General features: G+C 34.6%; 1 protein-coding gene across 3 annotated transcripts in view; it reads left to right on the forward strand.

Annotated features, from left to right (window-relative positions):
* The first annotated feature begins 752 nt into the window (after positions 1–752).
* Positions 753–20,984, forward strand: part of LOC120424021 (integrin alpha-PS2) — a 102,298-nt gene continuing 82,066 nt past the window's right edge. For all 3 annotated transcript variants that reach the window (XM_039588036.2, XM_039588037.1, XM_039588038.2), the window contains exons 1-2: positions 753–899; positions 5,243–6,046. In XM_039588036.2, coding sequence (XP_039443970.1) covers positions 5,742–6,046 — 305 coding nt within the window. In that variant the 5' untranslated portion in view covers positions 753–899; positions 5,243–5,741. The remainder of the gene's footprint in view (positions 900–5,242; positions 6,047–20,984) is intronic.

The following is a 20,984-nucleotide window of genomic DNA, read 5'->3' on the forward strand; positions in this document are numbered from 1 at the left end:
CACCCTAATGAGTCATGGGTTTCCTATGCAGATACACTCAAACCCCGATGGTTTGACACCAACTGTTGTCAAACGAAAGGGGTCACTTTTTAATTTGACACCCTTTTACACGAAGTTCACACACACTACGAAACGTTTGTTTTGATATTGTGCGTGAGCGCCGTGTAGAAAGTGACAGTTTGTCACTTTTTTGTTTGACTTTGACCAAAAAACGGGGGTTGAGTGTACCTTTTGAAATTTTAATCTAGATTTTCCTTAAACAATTCGTTAGCAGCGAGCTGTCAAAAATCTACCAAACCATCAACCACATTGATCATGATCACTCAAAAAACTGTTATCGATTTTTCCCCGCAACGGTTTTTGACAGTTCACTTCAACAATCCCACTCAGGTTTTTAATACGATGATTTAAATGTTATGTAAAAAAAATGTTTTTAATTCCAATTTTCGAGACAAATTTTGTATTGTGATTCAAAATCGAAAAAAATATAATAAAATCAATATTACAAATATTTGTGAACGTTTCTCAAAACTGAGTCAAATTTTATTTCTCCGTGCGTTGCCTCTCCGCTTCCTTCGGGGGCGTCGCGACGCTCCCTCATGAAGCCGGCATTTCTGCCAGCACAACAAACCGTAAACAAATGCTGTCAGATTCGAGCGCGCGCACAGCACCCCACAGTCAAAGCATGCTTTGCGGTGTGAGGCTGTGTATTCTTTTCCCCGTTTTGCTTGTGTATTCACTTCGTGAAGCTTCTGTTTCAGAGTGTCAGAGTCCGTCAGTTCAGTATTGTGCCAGCCGTCGTGAAGTTTAGACGCGTTTCGCTCCGCGCTCTCGCGTATTAGGGTGGTTCCCTCTGCTGGAGATTTTTTGAGAGTGTTGTGCACCGTGAACGAAAAGAAGTAAGTTTTGTGAGTGGGTAGTGGGTTGGAGTGTGGGGTTCAAGTGGGTGGTTCTGGAAGGTGAAGAACGCCGCTCGGGCTTAGTAGCCAGTCAGAGAATGTGTAAAGGGGCAGACACATGTGGGGAACCGCTACACGATCATCGCGGACTACCTTATTTAGTAATAATTAGCAAATTGGTGCAAAGTGCGATCGAAAAGTGACCGGGGCGGGCTCTCACGCAAATTAGTCGCTAATTTAGCCTTTAATCAGTTCGAATTAGTGACTCAAGTCGCCTTTACGACGCCCAAAGTGACCAAGTGTTCAGCCTTAAGCGATCGACGAAAATTAAGTGAAAAGCAGTCGCCGCGATCATCGGTGTGAAAATCAACTGTCGGGGAAGCTATTTTTAAATTCGAGTTTGAGTGTGAGTGAGGGAAAACCTGCGAGTGAGAACAGGGAAAATACACAACATGTGTGAAGATTTTCACGAAAGGTGCACGCGTGCACGCACACAGTCGAGGCTTAAGTGACTAAGACTCCATTGAGGAAAGTGAAAAATTATGTAATTTTTTTTTGTGTGTGTATATTTGAGGAAAATTCTAAGGTGGTGTGACGGGACAGGATGTGAAGCAAGTTTGGGTCGGAAAAACAGTTACACCGTTGCCGAAAGGAACATGTGTGCAGCAGATCGTCGTCATCGGCGCGGGGCGTTGGTGTGATCTACGGCGGCTAGGATGTGGTTGTGTGTGGTTTTCAGGGACAAAGTTTTGATTTTGAAAGAAGAAAAAGTGAGGAAATCTTGGACGACGATGGGATGACGACGCGATGCAGGTCAATGTTGATGTTGGGGGAAGGGTTGCCAGGTTGCCAGATAAATCTGGGAATGCTAGATTTCTCAAGTATCAGCCAGAAGAAAGATTCATCCTTCTCAGTGCCAGATATTGACAGATTTTGCTAGATTTTTCACTTTTAGCCCATTTTGAACAACCTTTTGATTAAAATGAACGATTTTTTTTTTGAAAATAAGAATGTGTTTTTCACAAATTGAATGTAAATTCTACAATTTTGAGACCAAACAATCAGTAAAACTATCTGAATCCTACAAACTTTTGAATAAATTCATATTATCCCTCTCCTTCACCATTCAAAATTTTTAGATTTTCGTCTGCCTGAATTTTCCAGATATTTAATGGATTTTTTGCCAGATTTTTCAAGTTTTGACCTGGTAACCCTGGTTGGGGGAGATATGGTTTGGGGTGAAGTTCTGGGAAGACTAAACAATTTGAATTGGGCAGTTCTTTAGCTTTCGCAAAGTTTTTCAAAAAAAAAATTAAAATAGCGACATGTGTAACTATGTATGGCGATTTGTATGAAAACTATGAAAGCACTAAATCTGAGTTATAAGGCACTAATTAGCACTAAATGAGTACTAAATTTTTGCCCAAAAAAAATCAAAATTTCGACATAAGTAATCTGACTTTTGAACTTGGTATGGCGATTTTTATGGAAACTATAAGGGCACTAAATCTGTGGTATAGGGCAGTAAAAAGCACTAAATAAGCACTAAATTTTAGCCCAAAAAAAAAATCTAAGTGGCGTCATGTGTAAAAATCAAGGTTGCTAACGATCTATAACGATAACGATAATTTTATCGTTATCGTTATAACGATAATTTTATCGTCATCGTCAGTTCGATTATTCTATCGGCGATAATCTTATCGCCGATAATGGACGATAACTCATTTTTAAAAAAAAATCTAAAATCGACTTAATTCAACCATATCATGTTATTTTTTCAATGCTTTCTCTAAGAATATTTTCTTTGAAAAATACCGCATTTTTTCGAATTTACTCAAATTTTCATAATTTACAATATGGGTATCAAATGAAGCAAAATTTGGTATGCTTTCCACTTTTTTATATTTTTTTAAAATAAAATTTGCTCAAATTACCGACTTTTTCGAAAATACTCTAATTTTTAAAATTTATAATATGGGTATCAAACGAAGTGAAATTTTGAATGCATTTTCACTTTTTTTCTCAAATTTCAAAATTTTGTTAGAATTTTAGTTTTCAAAAAAAAAATCTTTTAATGTGAAAACGAATACAAAATTTTGCTTCGTTTGATACCCATTTTCTAAATTTAAAAAATTTGAGTTTTTTCGAAAAATACGGTATTTTGTGAAAAAAATGTAGTATTTTCCTAAAAAAAAACAAAACAAAAAAATCGAAAAAAGCAAACAAAATTTCGCTTCATTTGATACCCATACTTCAAATTATGAAAATTTGAGTATTTTCGAAAAAATATAGTATTTTGTGGAAATTTAAGCAATTAAAAAAAAATATTGAAAAAGCAAACCAAATTTCGCTTCGTTTGATACCCATATTTGAAGTTATCAAAATTTGAGTACTTTCGAAAAAAAATACGGTTTTTTGTTAAAAAAATTGAGTATCCATACTTTGAAACTTACAACATTTTCAAAAAATATATTCTTAGTCAAAAAAAATATAACATGAAATGGTTGAACCAAGTCGAATTTTGAAAGATTTTAAAAATGAGTTATCGTAAATTATCGGCGATAATTTTATCGATTAACAACCTTGGTAAAAAAAACACAGAAAAGTTTTGAAAAGAAACTTATTGAAGAAATTTGTTGTGAGTTTCTGTTAAAATTTCTTAAACGTCCGAATCAAAACCTGAGTAGAGCGAGCTGTCAGTTTTGTTTTAGTTTTTGTCAAGGTACCAAGAAAAATCTGATATGCTACATTTTTTATATTTTTATGAATTAATATTTTGTAATTATTTCTGAAAACACGAAAAAAGAAATCAATTAATCCTCTACAACCTAACCCCACCTTTAGACGGGCTTCGATCTTAAAAAATTGCCAAAAATCAATTTTCTAACCGATTTTTGATCTTTAAAAAGCATTGGAAAGAAGAACTCTTAAAATTTTAGAAAATTTCAGGGTTGGAAGTTTAACTTGTTTTATGTGACTTTGCCAATGTTTTTAAAAATATCATTTTTTTAGTGGTCAACTTTGGCTGTGTTTTTTACTAACATTTCCTATATTTTCAGTAAAAAGAAGTATGCAGTAATTTTTGTAGTGTCCCAGACTATGCCTCTACGCATTTTTTTGCAATTTAAATTATGATGGTGCCATTCTATAGCAGAAAATGTGAAAAACATGCAAAAAATTGGAAAAGTGACTGTAAAAACGTGGAAAAATTAGATAGGCAAAATGTAATTATATTATTTGGTAGAATAGGCCAAATACTACCAAAAACAAACATAAAATAAACAAGATAAAAGCAAATTAAAATACTTAAAATAAAACAAGAAAAACATAAAACAAGAGAAGTAAAGTTTTTCGTAGAACAAAAGTTGCTCAAAATGACCTCCTGAACACGGGAAAAAAAATATTTTCGAAAAAAAATTGGGCAGTAGAGGGTTAAGCTACAATTTGTGTATCGAAATGCTTTTTTTAGTGATCTGATCAAAAGAAGATGCATTTTTTTTTCGAAAATCTGGTATACCATAAGTAATAAGAGCCTTGAAAGGTTGGTGCAATTTTGCAGCACACAGATCATAACATACACATTTCCTGAAGACACCAAATCGATCAGAAAATCCAAAATGTCATTACAATAAAAATAGGTAAAGTTAAAAACGTAAAGAATTGCTCAAAAGTGTTTTTCGAAAAAAATGTTTATTTTGAAAAAAATATTGGAGTTTTTATTGTGTTGTTTAACACCTGCATTGAAAATTTCAAAAATATGGCTATTTCCAAAAAATATTTTTCCGGTCGATAAAAATCCGACTTTCAAAAGAAGAAAACTTTTCCTCTCGCCCAAACGCGTTAGTCACCTCGCTCGCAGCCAGAGGGAAAATCAAAGAAAAATAAACCATCTCGCGCGAGAATCCGTGAAACCGGTCACCATCGACGCGCCAGCAAAGGAAAAACACAGCCTACTTTGCACCCGCTGAAAAGAAAACAGAAGAAAAATCGCACCGAGAAAAATGAAAACAAAAGAGAGAGGCGGTTTTTGACAGTTGTTGTGCAAGGAAAAGTAAATCGACCTTTTTTTTGGGTTGCTTCCGGTGGACTACTCGGATGATTTTAAACAAAAACAGAAGCAACATTTTTGAAAGGCTGAATACTCTAAGATGACATAATAAGAGCAATAATAGAGTTATCTACGTGCGCATGTATTGCGTGTACGTACACGAAAAAAAGTTAGGTTAAATTTTGTACCCGCCTGCAAAACAAATGGCGTGCTAGTGTTCGTGAGAACGGGCTTAGATAACTCTATTATGTGATTCATGAGATTTTCGTTTTTTTAATTTCTTCTCTTTCTCTAGATTGTGCAGTGCAACCCGAGTAGTGTTAGTGTGTAAATTTGAGCAGACGCGTTTGAGTGTGTATTTCTTCAAGTATTTCTTAGCGATAAGTGTTCGATTAAGGCCTGGCCGTCTTGTTTCTTGTTTTTTTTTTTTTTGGGGGGGAAGATTCTCGCGAGGTCAATCCGGCAGCGCGCGTCGCCTTCTAGATTAGTGGATCACGCAGTATTACTCTGTACACACTGAGAAGATGATGATGAAAAAGGAAAAGAATGAGTGAAAAAGTGTGCCAATCGTTGGAGGGTGCAGTGCTGCCAGCTTGAAAGCGTCACCGAGTTATGGCAGTTTTCGTTTAGTGTGTAACTTGGTGATTGCGCTCGCGCGCGCGCTCGAAAAGTATAATCATTTTTGAGCAAATATTTGTCGCGACTGAAGTCGACGTCGTCAACTGAGTGTGTTCAGCAGAAAAGATCTCTCGCAACCTGTGCGGTGTCGCGGTGTAGAACCTCCAGCAGCAAATATGGCAAACGACCCTGGACCTGCTAGAATCAGCGCCTTCAACAGTAGTAGTTGTAGTAGCACCAGCAGAATAGAAGAAGGAAGCAGAAGAAGAAGAAGCAGTTGCGGTTGTAGAATCAGCACTAATGTCAATGTCAGCGGCCACCTGTTTCTGGCGGTGGCCCTGGCGGTGCTGGCCGTGGCCGGATGGGTTCCGGCGGTGGGCGCCTTCAACGTGGACACCGTCAACTACGTGCTGTACGAGGAACGGGCCAACTCCATGTTCGGGTTCAGCGTAACGCTGCACCAGGAACAGCAGCGCAGCTGGTGAGTTCAAAGGGGAAGAGATTTTTGTTTGGTTTTGTTTGAGGACATTGGCAGAATGACTAAAACTTTTTAGAAGTGTACCGAAAATTAAAAACGTTTGAAAATGACAAAAATTTCATTTTCAATTAAATTCATAATACTTACATTACATGGCAATTGGGTCCTAAAATAAAGCCTAAATTTCCGATATTATTGTTCACAACGATTAAGCTTATTTTTCTGAGTACAATTCTGGAGTTTTTTTTGGAAAGGACCAATAAACCAAATTTTCAGTTTTTGCTTTTTGGGTGTTTTTCAATGCCCCTGACTCAAGGCGGTTCTAAAAACACCCAAAAAGCAAAAAACTGGAAATTTGGTTTATTGGACCTTTTCAAAAAAAAACTCCAGAATTACCCTTTGTACGACCGCATAGGATTTAAAATGTATTTTTAAATTAATTTAAACAAAATTTACTACACGGTTCTTCTTGACAGAAAAGGTCCTACTTGACAGCTCGTTCCAAGGGGACCATAGTTGATCCATCGAAAAAATGTTGCCTTGTCAATTTTTTTTTTGCATTTTAATGAAAAAAGTGATCAGAAATGGTTTTTTAATCGTGTTTTTTACCGTTGTACATAACAATTTACATATGGCTTTAGGACCCTATTGACGAGATCAATTCTAGATTACTTTTGAAAAGGTCTTATCAACATAAAAAGCTCATGGCGCATAGGACCTTTTTTAAAAATTTCTCTAGAATTGATTTATGGATTTTTGTTACATTAGTGTTTAGTGTTCTAAAATTTAGACAAAATACAGTTTTTTCGGAATTTGCTAAAAAAATATAATTTGGTTTAAATTTAATAGTTTAAATGAAAAAACTTCAAGGTACAAAAGAAATTGTCTGTTACAACATATTCAATTTAAACAATGAAAAGGTTGAAAAAATTTTGTAAAAAAATACTTTCCATCAAAAACTCAAATACAGTAAAAATTCATTCAAAATTTTTGTTCGTTTGATACCCACACAAATTTGAGCATTAAAAAAATATTTGGATAAAAGAAAACAATTTTTTGAGCATTTCGAAAAAATAGTATGAAATTTTGAGTATGTTACACTACAATCCTTGAACTAACGAATATTTACACCAAAATTTGCATCGTTAGCTATGTGGAATGCAATTCAAAAGAATTTGAGCATTTTACAAAAAAAAAAATGGAAAAAACAAGAATATTTTTCAAACCCAAATACAAAAATTAATTCATTTAAAAATCTACATTTTCCAAAAAATCTTTATGTTTTGGTAACGGTAAACAGTTAGTTTCAAAAATATAGTAATTTGTTAAATTTTTTGAATTTAACACCTGATTTCGCGTAGTTTGATGACCAATATGGCAAATAATCAAAATGTATTAATTTTTTTATTGTAAAAACTTGAATACTTTTCCCCAAAAACTCTAATATAGTGAAAATTTATGTAAAAATTGGGTCACCATATCTCAATCAAAATCAGAAAAAATCTTTAAAATTTTTGAAATTAATCTATATTTTTGTGAAAATTTTCGTGTTTCACGCAAAGGACTCTAAAACAAACGAGAATTCTGCTATGTCTTTAGACATCAAATATTGCATAAAATAAAAATTTTAGTTTTTTCATTAAAAAAACTTTTGTGAAAATTCTGATACAGAGAAAATTTATGCGAAATTTCTTTTTTTATAAAACCCATATCATAATCTTTAAAAATTATATTTTTTTCCAAAAATATATCAATTTTGTAAATTTTACGATTTTTTTTGTAAAAACTCTACTTAACACAATGAAAATTAATGAAAAATTTCTAGTCTTGTAAAACCCATACCACAATTTTTTAGAAAATAATAGTTCTGCTGATACACATTTTTTTTTTTAAATTTAGGTATTTTAAAAACAATATTTTGTGAAAATCTAAAATAGCGAAGGTCCTTTCCAAACTATACTTCGGTTGATGGCCATTTTGTATGTAAATTTGTGCAAGTGCATTTATTTTATTGAGGCGTTTTTTGTGAAAGCTTTTAAACAGTGAAAATTTATGCAAATTGTTTCAAACCTTTATCTTATCTTTTGAAAAATCTTGTTTTTCAAGAATACATTTTTTGAATTTTTGACGTTTGAAATAAAAAAAAAATGTTATCATTTTCGAATTTCACATATAAAATAATCATAAAAAGCGAGGATCCTTACTAAATTTCGCTTCGTTTAACGCCCATGTCCTGTTAGAAAATGTTTTTAAAATAAAAACTTGAATAATTTTTACCTTAATCTCTTATAAAGTGAAAATCAATGCAAAGTTTTGATTCGTTTAAAACACTTATAGCAATCTTTAAAAATCCATCGCTTCGTTAGATTTGATGCCCTTTTTGCAAATTGAAAAAATAGTAATTGAAATAAAACGAAATTTTGATTTTTTAGCCAAATCAAGAAAATTTTAGTTACGTTACTTTTTAGTTTGGACACCAATGCTATGCTATGCTGAAAAGGTTGTTGTTTTTTTATTAACTCAAAATTAGCTCTTTTAATTTAAAAGATCATTTTAGCTCTTGAATAATATTAGCCTACACAGCAAAAACTCCGATGGTCAAATCGCATGCAAATCACCTTCGTCAAAATAAACACTTAATATTACACGCTGCATGTACAATTTTTGCAAACACAAAAAAAAAGTTGCAACCGACTGGATTTACACCCAGCACCAACAGTAAGGACTGGCGCCTTAGCCCACTCGGCCATCAGACCGATGAAAAGCTGTAAGGATAAACGCATATATGAGCTTGACATTTCGGTCAAGTAGGTTTCCCATACTGATGGGCTACATATTTCAGAGTGTAAAATCACATAAAATTGCATAAAATAATGCAATATTTATTTTACACCCAGGCCTTTTACACGCAGCTGGATTACAACTTTTTTAGCTGTGTAGCATAAGCTATTTTTATTTGCAGATTTAATTTCTCATTTTTTGTACATTCAATTCTGTGTCATCGTTTTCTGATTTAAAACTAAAAAATAAAGAAAAAAAATATGTCTCTTGAAGAAATATTTTTTTTGAAATAAATATTTCAAATTTGAGTCGAAAGCAAAATGTTTAGAAAGTTCTCTTTACCTTTACAGTTAAAAAATGTTTTGGTACAGTCATCCCACATATTCGGAACGGTTTCCAGATTGGCCAATGTTCAAAAAATCATAGCAAATCGATAATTGAACTTAATGATTCGTTTTTACCTTCATTTGAAAGCTTTTCTTGCGATCTTTCGAATGCTGTATCGAACATCTGCAAATTTTAACTTTTATATGAAGTTTTTGAAGAATTACTTTGACCCTTGAAATCCACAAATTCGGAACACTTTTTTCTTACGAATGTAAACAAACTTTGGATCTCTCCAGGAGTACATATTTATTACCAAATAATGACTTCACACTCTGAAACCAATGAAAATCATGCTCAGTGATGTTTTATACATGGTTTGATAACTTTTTTTTTTGTTAAAATATCTGTTAAAATCAGGTGTTCCACAATTGTGGAATGCACAATAACATCCCACAATTTTGAAACAGGCCTTTTGGAGGCAGTGTTTTGCTGCTCTGGACAAAATAGTCTTGGAATGAAGTTTTTTGTTCAAAAAGTACTACTTTTACTAGTGAAATAGCAAGATAATGTCCAAATGATGGTTCTAAAAATAGTAAGGTCGACAGAAAAGCTACTATTGGCATGCTATTGACAAATTATCATAAAAGTGTTCCGAATTTGTGGGTGTTCCGAATATGTGGGATGACTGTACATAACATATGAAATTTGCAGGGATTTATTTTTTTTCTGTACATTAAAGTTTCTATTATCATTCAATAGTTTGAATTCGAATTCGAAAAAAATTATGGAGTCGTATAAAAAATTCAATAAATTGACGTATGCAAAATTCAATAATTTTTTTTCGAGTTTTGAGACTCAAACTTAAATATAACAAAAAAGTTAAATAAATACGAGACCACTGATATTACTTTTAAACTTAACTGCACACTTTTTTGTTTTGATTGAAATCTTGAAATTAATTTTGACTGTTAAATAAAACATTCCATCAATTATATTCAAAAACTTCAACCCAAATATTGAATTCAATCTTAATTGAGTCTTCTGTAACATAGTCCAGTATACATCGAACCAAAAATGCAAATTTTCTGTTCGATGTGATCTCATAAAATTCTTAATCGAACACGATTTTCGCATCACACAAACACACCGCTACCAAAACCCCAAACACACATTTTTCATCTTTACGGTATCGTTTCGTCGTGAAATCGAAAATTTCCTTCCGAGCCGGGAGAAACATTTGAAAAGGGCTTGGAGAAAATTGTTTTATTTTTCTTAAAAATTAAGTTTAATAGCATTTATTTTATTTTTTTTTTCAAAATAAAATAAAATTAATGATTTGAAAATATTATCATTTCCCCCTTTTTCAAACGATAATCCCACAATGTTTACATTGCAAATATTCCTCCTCCCAAAACTCCCACGCTAAAATTCGCTCTCAAATATACACAAAAAAAAACCTCAACTCACACAGTCGCGAGCAGTCGCGCCCGCTCCGCATTAGATCGAAATAGTTTACGAGCGATTTCAAGTGGAAATCAATTTGCTGTGGCGCGCTCGGTGGTGGAATTTCAAGTTTTGATAACGTTTCCAACGATCTTCAACATGTGTTTTCGAAAAAGAAAAGAAACAGATCGCGGCGCCTGACTCAATTTAAAGTGGGGTTGGTCCTCCCTAATCCGGCGGGTTATTATTTATAGACCCGGGCCGACACCTTGCGTGACCCGAGCAGGTGGTGGTGTCTGAAAAGGGGTTATTTGAAGCGTTTGACAGTTGGTGGTGACCCTGAAGATGGCCAAAATTTGGAAAGTGGGCCGATACGTCAATTTTTATTATTTTTTGATTAGGATGTTTTTATTTCCTGATTAAAGTCAGATTTTAAACATTTGACAGTTGGTTGTGACCCTGAAGATGGCCAAAATTTGGAATGTAGGCCGGAACGTCAATAATTGTTAATGTTGTTAAAATCAATTAAAAAAGAACTTTTAACTCCAATTTTGATAAATCGACCTAATTTTAGCACTCCACCATTTTCGATACTGTCCCACGCCACTCAAAGTGTTGCAATTCGTCTAGCTGGTGCCGTCGTCGATTAATCTCACACCACGCACAAAACGCGGGAGCGGGGGCGGCGTTGTGGCCACGACGCTTAGAACCGGTTTCCCCGTTTTGCCGGCTCCAGCCGCATGAATGAACCAACATCATTGTCATCTGTTTAAGTAATTCTGCGCTCAAAAGAAAACACTAACTGGCATTTGACAAAAACAGCTGACGATGATCTCAAATGGTACAAACAGAAATTTAAACAAGACAAAAAAATAAAAACAAGAAAAGCAAACCAAAGTTGCACGGAAACCCGTCACGCAGGCAGTGAAATTTGCCATATTTATTAAAATTTATTACTCACTTTACACCTACGGCGACGAGGACGCCAGTCGGCGAATGACGCCAGTGTGTTACAAAAGATTGCGTCGCGACGCGTCACGCTGCACTTACACGCTGAAAGGGGAACAAATGAGTCGAAATGATTTCAAAACTTTCAATTTGTGGGGCACACATTTTTGGCATGCTTAAAATAACAATGATGGGCACAAATTCGGGAAGTTTCTCACAAATTTTGTGCTTATCTTTATTCCCAATAACATGCTTCAAATTTATTTGTACACAGCATGTTTTCGTTGCACAAATTTTTGAAACATTCAAAACCACTCTAATTTGTGGGCACAAAATCGGGAAGTGTTCCAAATAATTTGTGCCTGTTTTTATTCACAAAAAAAAAATTGGTAAATTTTACCCTTCTAAGGGCACCAAGGTGAAGATGTCCACAAAATCAGGAAGTGTCATATGAGTTCTGTGCCCACATTTTTCTCATTAAAAATGCGCAAAAGATTAGGAAATGGTTAAAACCAATCTATTTTGGGCACAAAATTTGTAAGTGCCCCACACTTTTTAGTGGTAAAAAATTATAAAACCATTCGAATCTTTGGCGCAAAATTGAAGCGTGTCTGATAAGATTTGTGCCCATGTTATTCTCATTCGAAATGACACAAAAAAAGATGTTTTTAAAGCCACTTGAGTTTGGGCTCAAAATAATTCTGTGCCCTTTTTGTTTTCTAAGAACAGTTACAAAAAAATTTTAACTGTGAGCACAAAATGTACAAATCAACTTGCTGACTGTATATTTGGATTTATTACATTTAAAAATCATTAATCAACAATTGTTCCATAAAATAAGTGAGCATTTTATAGTTTTTGTGCCCACATTATACTCACTTATTACTTTAAACTAATTAGAAACATGGTTTTGGGCACAAAATCTGTTGTGTACATGTTGTGCTCTTTTTAATTCCAAGAAAAACGTGAAAACGTGTGCTGTGGGCACAAAATCTAGGAATGTCTTGTAAGTTTTGTGCCCACATTATTCATTAAAAATGTGTGAACACTGAAATCATTTAAAACCATTATCCGATTTTGAGCACAAAATCTGTACATTTTGTGCCCTCTTTTTTTAAAGAAAAGCTGCACAATTTTTTTTATTGGCAAAAAATCAGGGAATGTACTACAAATTTTATGCTCAAAAATATCTACAAAATAACTTGTTTACTAAATATTTCTGTTCAAACCACTTTTAAAACCATTTCCATTGTGGGCACAAAATCAAAGAGTTTCTTATATGTTTTGTGCCCAAGTTATTCATTCAAAATTACAAAAAGTTTTGATTTTTCAAATCTTCTCGTTTTTTTTGCTTTTTTTTACATTTTGTGCCTTTGGTTGCCCTTGGACATAAAGTCCCAAAAATGTTACAAAAAATCAATTTAATTCTGAGTAAAAACTGAGGTAGTGAACTATGAATTGTGTGCCTACGATTATTTCCAAAAAGATCAAATAAATTTTTAACTATATATTTTGGCACAAAATTAGGGAGTGCCTGTAAGTTTTGTGCCCACATTATCCTCACTCATAATTGCAAACAAATTAGAAACACTTTTAAATTACATAATTTAGGGCACAAAATGTGTCCTTTACATTTTGTGCCCTTTTTTTGTTATTTCAAAGAAAAGCTGCAACAAACAATTTAATTCTGACAACAATTTAAATCAGAGAGTGTACTGTACATTTAGTGCCCTCTTTCATTTCCAAAATGGTTCACAAATCAACCTGTTAACTGTTTATATTGCTTCAAAACATTTTAAAATCATTTTAATTTTGGGCAAAAAAATAAGGAACTCTCTTATAAGTTTTCTGACCTCAAACCACCAAAAAAAATTAGAAATCATTAAAAACAACTCAATTTTGGGCACATCATCTGTTCTATAAATCATTAAAAACAACTCAATTTTGGGCACAACGTCTGTTCTATACATTTGGCTACCTTTTTCTTATTCCCAAGAAAAAAAATAAGCTTTTCACTTGAGGGCACAAAATCGGGGAGTGTACTATACATTTTATGCCTACTCTAGAACTCGAAAAGATCTTCAAATTAATTTGTTAGTTTTTCATTCCAAACATTTAAATCCCACTCTGATTATGGGCACAAAATTGTAAAGTTTGTTATAAGATTTGAGCCCACATTATTCATTCAATGTAACAAATACTAGAAATTCTTCATAACTTCTTGACTTTGGGCACAAAATCTGTAAGTGTGCTACACATTTTGTGCCCCACTCTAATTGTGGTCACAAAATCAGGGAGTGTGCTATACATTTTGTGCCACTTTTACTCCTAAAAATATTAACTTGTTAACTTGTATCTTTGGATTGAGACCCTTTCTTAAATCATTTTTATTTTGGGCACAAAATCAGGGAGTTTCTTATACTTTTTGTGCCCAAATAATTTATCATTACCAACTATTTAGAAACTCATCAACACCGCACAATTTTGGGCATCAAATCTTTCCTATACATTTTGTGCCCTTTTCTATTTAAAAAAAACTACAAAAAACATTGCAACTGTGGGCACTAAATGAGGAAGTGTCTTGTATGTTTTGTACCATCATGATTCTCATCCCAAACTTAACAGTTTTTGAAAATTCTTGATGGGCACATAATCTGTACCCTTTTTTATTTCCAAGAAACCCTCAAAAAACATTCTAACTGGGGCACAAAATCAGAGAGTGTCTCTTAAGTTTTGTGCCATTTTATTATCATTCCAATTTGCAAAACACTTAGAAGATTTTTGGGCACAAATTTGGCAAGTTCCTATACATTTTGTGCCCACTTTTATTTCCTAAGAAGGGCTGCAAATGAATTTTTAAAATTTATATTTTGAATAAATATTTTAAAAATACTCTTCAGCTGTTAAAAAAGACTTTAATGCCAAATATTTCGCGAAAATTTTGTTTTTAATTGGCTCCAACTTAAATAAGCGTGTAAACTACTAAAAAACCCCAACATTGTTTCCACAGCCCACCCACCGCCGGAACCTTAAATGGAGTGCAGTGTTGCAGTTTGGGAATTTCGAAGGCACTATTGCGGCCGAAAATAGCCAGAAACCTCCAACTTTCGGCGTCGCTTGCCAGTTGTGCGGAGTGCGCACATTTTTCACACTTTTTAAGTGGTTGGCAAACACACACAGAATCGTGGCAGCCGGAAAAGGTCGGCTCAATTTCGATGGGATGCGTTTCAAGATTTGTTGGTAAAAGGGAACAGCTGGTTGTTGGATTTTTTTTGGAAACAAGAAGATGCATTTATCAAGGGATGATTTGGTGGTGGAGGAGTAATTTGTCTTGAAGAAATCATGAACACAACATTTTAGGTAGTTTAGCACAAATTCCGTGATTTTCCTAAACAAATTTTGAATAGGGCACTTGAGTTTTTGAAATGGGCACTTGAAGAAAAAAAGGGAACTTAAAGTTTAAAAGCAAAATAAAGACTTTTTTGTGTTTTTGTCTACAAAATTTTAAGTTCAAATACAGCAAACAAATCAAACCGAAGCAAATAGCTCATTTACCAACACTAATGGACCCATCTGTGTGCACACATACCCGGTGTCAACACAAAGTGATCAAAACAGGCACTAATTGTTTACATGCACAAATGACGACACGCGAGCAATGCTGCCGCAATATGCACTCTCGTCGTCCGGTACCGGTTCGATAATGCAAACTATTGTACTGCTCTAGGCTAAAGTTTGGAATGGGCACAAGCTTGTACATTATTTGCACATCATATTTTTTCAAGGCACTAAATCAAAACTAGTTTTTAATTTGGACACAAAATCTGGAAGTGTCGAATCAAATTTGTGCCTATTTTGTATTTATGTAATTTTAAATGCAATCACGAGATCTAATCAATATTATCAGGCACGATCGCCAGCGATCATCACTCATTCACGATCGCCGAGAACCAGTGTAAACCATAGCTCAACGACAACGATGACGTAACACAACCTCTCGTTAAAAACGACGATTCCGCTGACTAATCCTACGCGCAGCTGATCGGCTCCACGACCTCCCGACGACGAAAACGATCGTTTTCATCTATAGATAGCGCGACGATCGCACCTCGATCGCGTTTCCGAAGATAGATTTGGAGCCATTTGTTTTGTTTTTTACGATCGCACGAGGATCAATACGATCGTAAATGCGATCGCAACTAGCCCATTTTTTTGGGTGCGATCTTCGGCGTTGTTTTTTTGTTATTTTAGGAAATCGTAAAAATTCCCCAAATCGGATGGCATTTGAAAACATTTGCAAGTCAAATAAACATAAAAAAGAACGATCTTCCCGAAAGACGTCCGAGAAAAGGCCCTAAAATCTCTCACCGTAATTAGTGCCCAAATAGGATTAACTCCCGGCAGGGTTTTTGCGAAATGGGCAATCCCCCGAAGATCCCTGACGATCGCGCGTCTGCCGACCAGATGTTCGATCCTCAAGTCTTACCGACCTTGCAGTGGAGTCATAAATCCCGAACACCTTTTTCGCCTTTCTTTAGAACTCTGCAGATTTATGCAGATTACCTTCGAAAAGCTGCTGCTGCAATTTGTGACGGGACGGCGATCGATTTGACGATCGACTTAACCTTACTCCAGCGTCATCGTCGTGGGTAATATCGCGAGAACTGCCCACATGACGTTGATCGCGTTTACGATCGCCTTCGGATTTTGTGTTTCGAAGTCAGAGTTATTCTTTTTTTTTCGAGACGAGACGGGTGTTTGAGAAGGTCTTACCAGTTACTGATTTTTTTTCGAGAAATTACATTATTCTTGGTGATAAAATTGCTTGTACTAAATTTTAGTACAAAATTTTTCTTCAGAAAAAAACATATTTCAAGCTAAAAATTCCTTTAAATCTACAAATCGTTATTTTCGTCATCAAACTAACTTGTACTAAATTTTAGTACAAAGCGTCTCAACTCAAAAGAATGCGCTTACTAAGCCGATTTCAACCTTTTTCGTTGTCGCTTTTAAAGCGCCTCCACGTCGCGCGCAAAATTAGCGTGTTCCGATTTACATAAGGTACATTAAATATTGACTACTCCTACACACTTAAGGAGCCGCCGTGCGCACAGGTAGAGCTGGGCGATCGCGTCTCCGCGCTTTTTTTCGGTGTCGTCAGCAGTTTTGTGTGGAATTTAAGGCACTGAATTAACATGTGCAATCGATTTTATTGTTTTTTTTTTTCTTTGGCTGAGGAGGACGTTGATCTGATGTGGCATATGGAATTTTTCAATTTGAATAAATGTGTTGAATTTGTACTAAAAAATTTCATGAGGGCACCCAAAAACTAACTGGAAAAAAATTAGTGCTCACCTCAAATAATCATTCAACATGGGTTAAACAATTGTGCCCAATCAGTATGATTTTGTGCCCAACTCAATCAAAAATATAGTCTGGTTCAAAAATTTGCTGAGCTCAATTCAAATAATCATTCAACATGGTTTAGAAATTTGTGCCCAACAGTTATAATTTTGTGCTCATCTTAAATAAGCATTTGTATAGTTTTACATTTTGTGGCCACTTGATTCGTCCATTTTTTTACGTTTTAACAGTTATCTAAAATTTGTGCACCAGTGAAAAGATTTGTTTTGAGCTCACTTTGATTTAAGATTTAGTGCCTTATAAAAACAAATGATTACATTTGTTCACATATTTTTGCTATATTTAACGTGATTTTTGTTGAGCTTCGACGAATATTGATGTTTTTTGAGCCCAGTTTGAAATTGATTTAGTTTAAACAATCATTTGACATGGTCAAAAATTTGTACCCAACCATTATGATTTAGTGCCCAACTAAAACAATCTTTTAGTACCATTTCTAAATTTGTGCCCACTTTTTTTGCTATTTCTGTTTTGTACTCAATTCAGATTATATTGTCACATGGTTTAAACATTTGTGCTCAACTATTATGGTTTAGTGCCCAACTGAAACAATCATCTCCATTTGGTGCTCAATTCAGACAATCATCTAACATGGTAAAAACATTTGTGACTAGTTATTATGATTTTGTGCCCAAATAAAACAATCTTTAGGTACTATTCCACAATTGGAACCCACTTATTTTTAACTATTTTGACTAGATTTATGGTTTGAAAATTTGTGCCCACTCATATTGATTTTGTGCCCAACCGTTAATTCGAAAACTATGTTCACTTTATCAAACCCTGTGACAGTTGCTCATCAAAAGTCATAAAATTCAAACCCAACCATAACTTGCAAGTGTGCTCACCCCTCAATTGACATCCACTCGAGGCAGTGCCGATCAAGATCGTGAAATCGTTGCGTAACCGACAACAACAACAACATCAAGTTACTCCACTGTATGATGGATTCCCTCGCGCAGTTGCATTTTTTTTCACCATAATCGAGAACGGATAGAGATCAAACCGGTGCCTCCGGCTAGAACTGTGTTAGTGCTAGGTTTGATGCGTTTGGGAAAGTGACGTAAACGACAGTTTTTTTTTAATGTAACGTTTACGTCACATTTTGAAAAACGCTGTTTTTCTCGTTGATTCGACATGTTTCAATCCAAAACTTGTTAGCAAACTTATTCTCAGCCTGAGAATAGCGTTATTTGAACAGTGTTGCCAGTTGACCTAAATTTGAAATAGAAATGCAATTGGTAATGCATGCGGTTTCGATCATAAATATACCACTTCATTTCGTCGATGAGCGGAAAGGGAGTTCTTGTGGAAGATTAGGGGAGTGACGGGTTTGGTATTTTTGGATTTTTTGAGTTTTGTATTTCTTAAGCGTATAATCGAAACTTAAAAATTCAGCAAAAGATTAAAAAAATGTGATTTCAAAATAATTTTTTAAAACTTCACTCTTCCTTACTACCACATACGCCCCTTTGTGTGCCATTAATATTCAATAACGCGCGATTCTGTTTTACGAGAGAATGCATTCACCAATTGCTTGCACTTGGAGTCACTGCGGAGAGCTCACCACATTCTTGTTGCTCTACTTTTGCAAACAGATGTAAAGTATGTGCACTTCAGCGCTGCTTGAGGATCCTCAAACCCCGGTCCCCTTTACCGCAGAGACAAATCCAGACTTTATTGGTTGGAAGAATTGACTCACTGAGTTGTTGCTGTAAGAAGTTTCTGCAAATAGTTCTGACCAGAAATTTGCACAACTGGTCGATGAGCAGAGCGCGCCTTTAGGGCTGTGACGAGCAGTTTGAATCGTTGTTTACAGTGAATCAATGCTTGTTTAAAATGCCTAATAATTTGTGCCCATTCTTACAATATTTGTGCCCAACTAAACATAACTTTGTTGCAATTTGTACTTGAACATTTTGTTGTGTCTAATCTTACAAGAGATTTCACAATGTTACTCAATTTGTGCATGTATATTTTGAGGTTTTGTGAACCAGAACAAAGTATGAAAATTTGTGCCCAACCTTACAAATGATTTTACGAAGTTTTAGAATTTGTACCTCATCTTTGGAGACTTTATGTGTATTCTAACAACGTTTAAAAATTTGTGCCCAGTCTAACAAGTGACTTCACCCAGTTTAAGAATTTGTGCCTCAATTATCAGTACCTTTTCCAACGTTGCCATAATTTGTGCTCGAATATTTTGATGTTTTATGTTTGCGTTTAACGTTCAAAAATTTGTGCCCAGTCTAACAAGTGATTTCACTAAGTTTAAGAATTTGTGTTGATATATTTTGATGTTTTCTGTTTTCGTATAACGTTCAAACATTTTTTCTCGATCTTACAAGTGATTTCATGAAGTTACAGAATTTGTGCATGTATAATTCAATGTTTTATAGACCAGAACAAATTATGAAAATTTGTGCTCATCCCTACACGCGATATTACAATTTTTTGGAATTTGTGCCTCAATTTTGGAGACTGTATGTGAATTCGAACAACGTTCAAAAATTTGTGCCCAGTCTTAAAAGTGTCTTTTCGAATTTTATGAATTTGTTCCTAAATATTAAGAAGGTTCTACAACGTTGCCATCATTTGTGCTTGAATATTTTGAAGTTTTATGTTTTCGTATAACGTTCAAGAATTTTTGCTTAATCTTACAAGTGATTTCATAAAGTTACAGAATTTGTGCATTCATATTTTGATGTTTTGTGGACCAGAACAAATTATGAAAATTTGCTCTCATCCCTACACGTGATTTTACGAATTTTTGGAATTTGTGCCTCAATTTTGGAGACTGTATGTGTAATCGAACAACGTTCAAAAATTTGTGCCCAGTCTTAAAAGTGACTTTTCGAAGTTTAAGAACTTGTGCCTCAATTTTGAGTACGTTTTCCAACATTGCCATAATTTGTGCTTGAATATTTTCAAGTTTAATGTTTTCGTATAGCGTTCAAGCATTTGTGCTTAATTTTACAAGTGATTTCACAAAGTTTTAGAATTTGTGCCTCAATTTAGAATACGCTCTCAAACGTTGCAATAATTTGTGCATGAATAATTTAAAGTTTTTTTCTGAATACAATCAACTTTTTACATTTATGCCCAATCTAACAAGTAACTTAACACAGTTTTATGCGTTCTAAAAAAAATCCATAATTTGTATATTCATATTTTGAAGTTTTTGTGAATTTATTCAACGTTTAAAAATTTGTGCCCAGTCTGACAAGTCATTTTACAAAGTACTAACATTTGTGCCATTATTTTGAACACGTTCTCAAACATTGGCATAATTTGTATTTAATTATTTGGATACTTATTGATTCATAAGATTTATTTAAAATTTGTGCCCAATCTTCCCAGCAAAATGCCATCATTTGTGCCCCACTTAAAAAAAGTTCAAAAGAATCTACTGTGCCCCTAGAAACAATTCGCAAAATTAAGGCAACATTCGAAATCAACAACCCCCGTTAAACTCTGCAAAACGCTTGTTTGCGGAAGTGCCTCTTCTGCGTTCGCCAAAACTCTTGAGATTTTATGGTACACTGGTGCACTTATTCTTTCTCCTCAAAAAAAGGAAAAAGGGACCGCTGCTTAAAAGGCGCATATGTTCGAAACATGTTTCTTCAATTGCGAATGCGCACACCCAAATGGTTGTTGCAAGCAAGTAAGAAGTGGAACGAGCAGAGGAGGAAGAAGTTATAAATTACTCATACTTTGGGGCGAAACAGAGAAATGCATTTAAAACCAACATTTGGTCGCAATATTGCAGTTGGCACCAGCGGCGGCTGCGTTTCTTCAGAGGGAAGGCAAAAATAGAAACTGCAACAAAAAAAAACGGAGTCGGAAAGTGCGAGAATTGGTGTAAAATTGAGGTAATTGAGATCGTGAGGAAGGGAGGGAAGGGGAGAGAATGAGGAAAAGGTAAATAAACATAAGTCATTTGTGCCGGGAGTAGGCCCCTGGAAGTTGTTTAGGATCGATGATTTATGGTTGCTGCCTGGTGAGGAACTCTATGCGC

Source organism: Culex pipiens, chromosome 1 (assembly GCF_016801865.2).
Source record: "Culex pipiens pallens isolate TS chromosome 1, TS_CPP_V2, whole genome shotgun sequence".
NCBI lineage: Eukaryota > Metazoa > Arthropoda > Insecta > Diptera > Culicidae > Culex > Culex pipiens.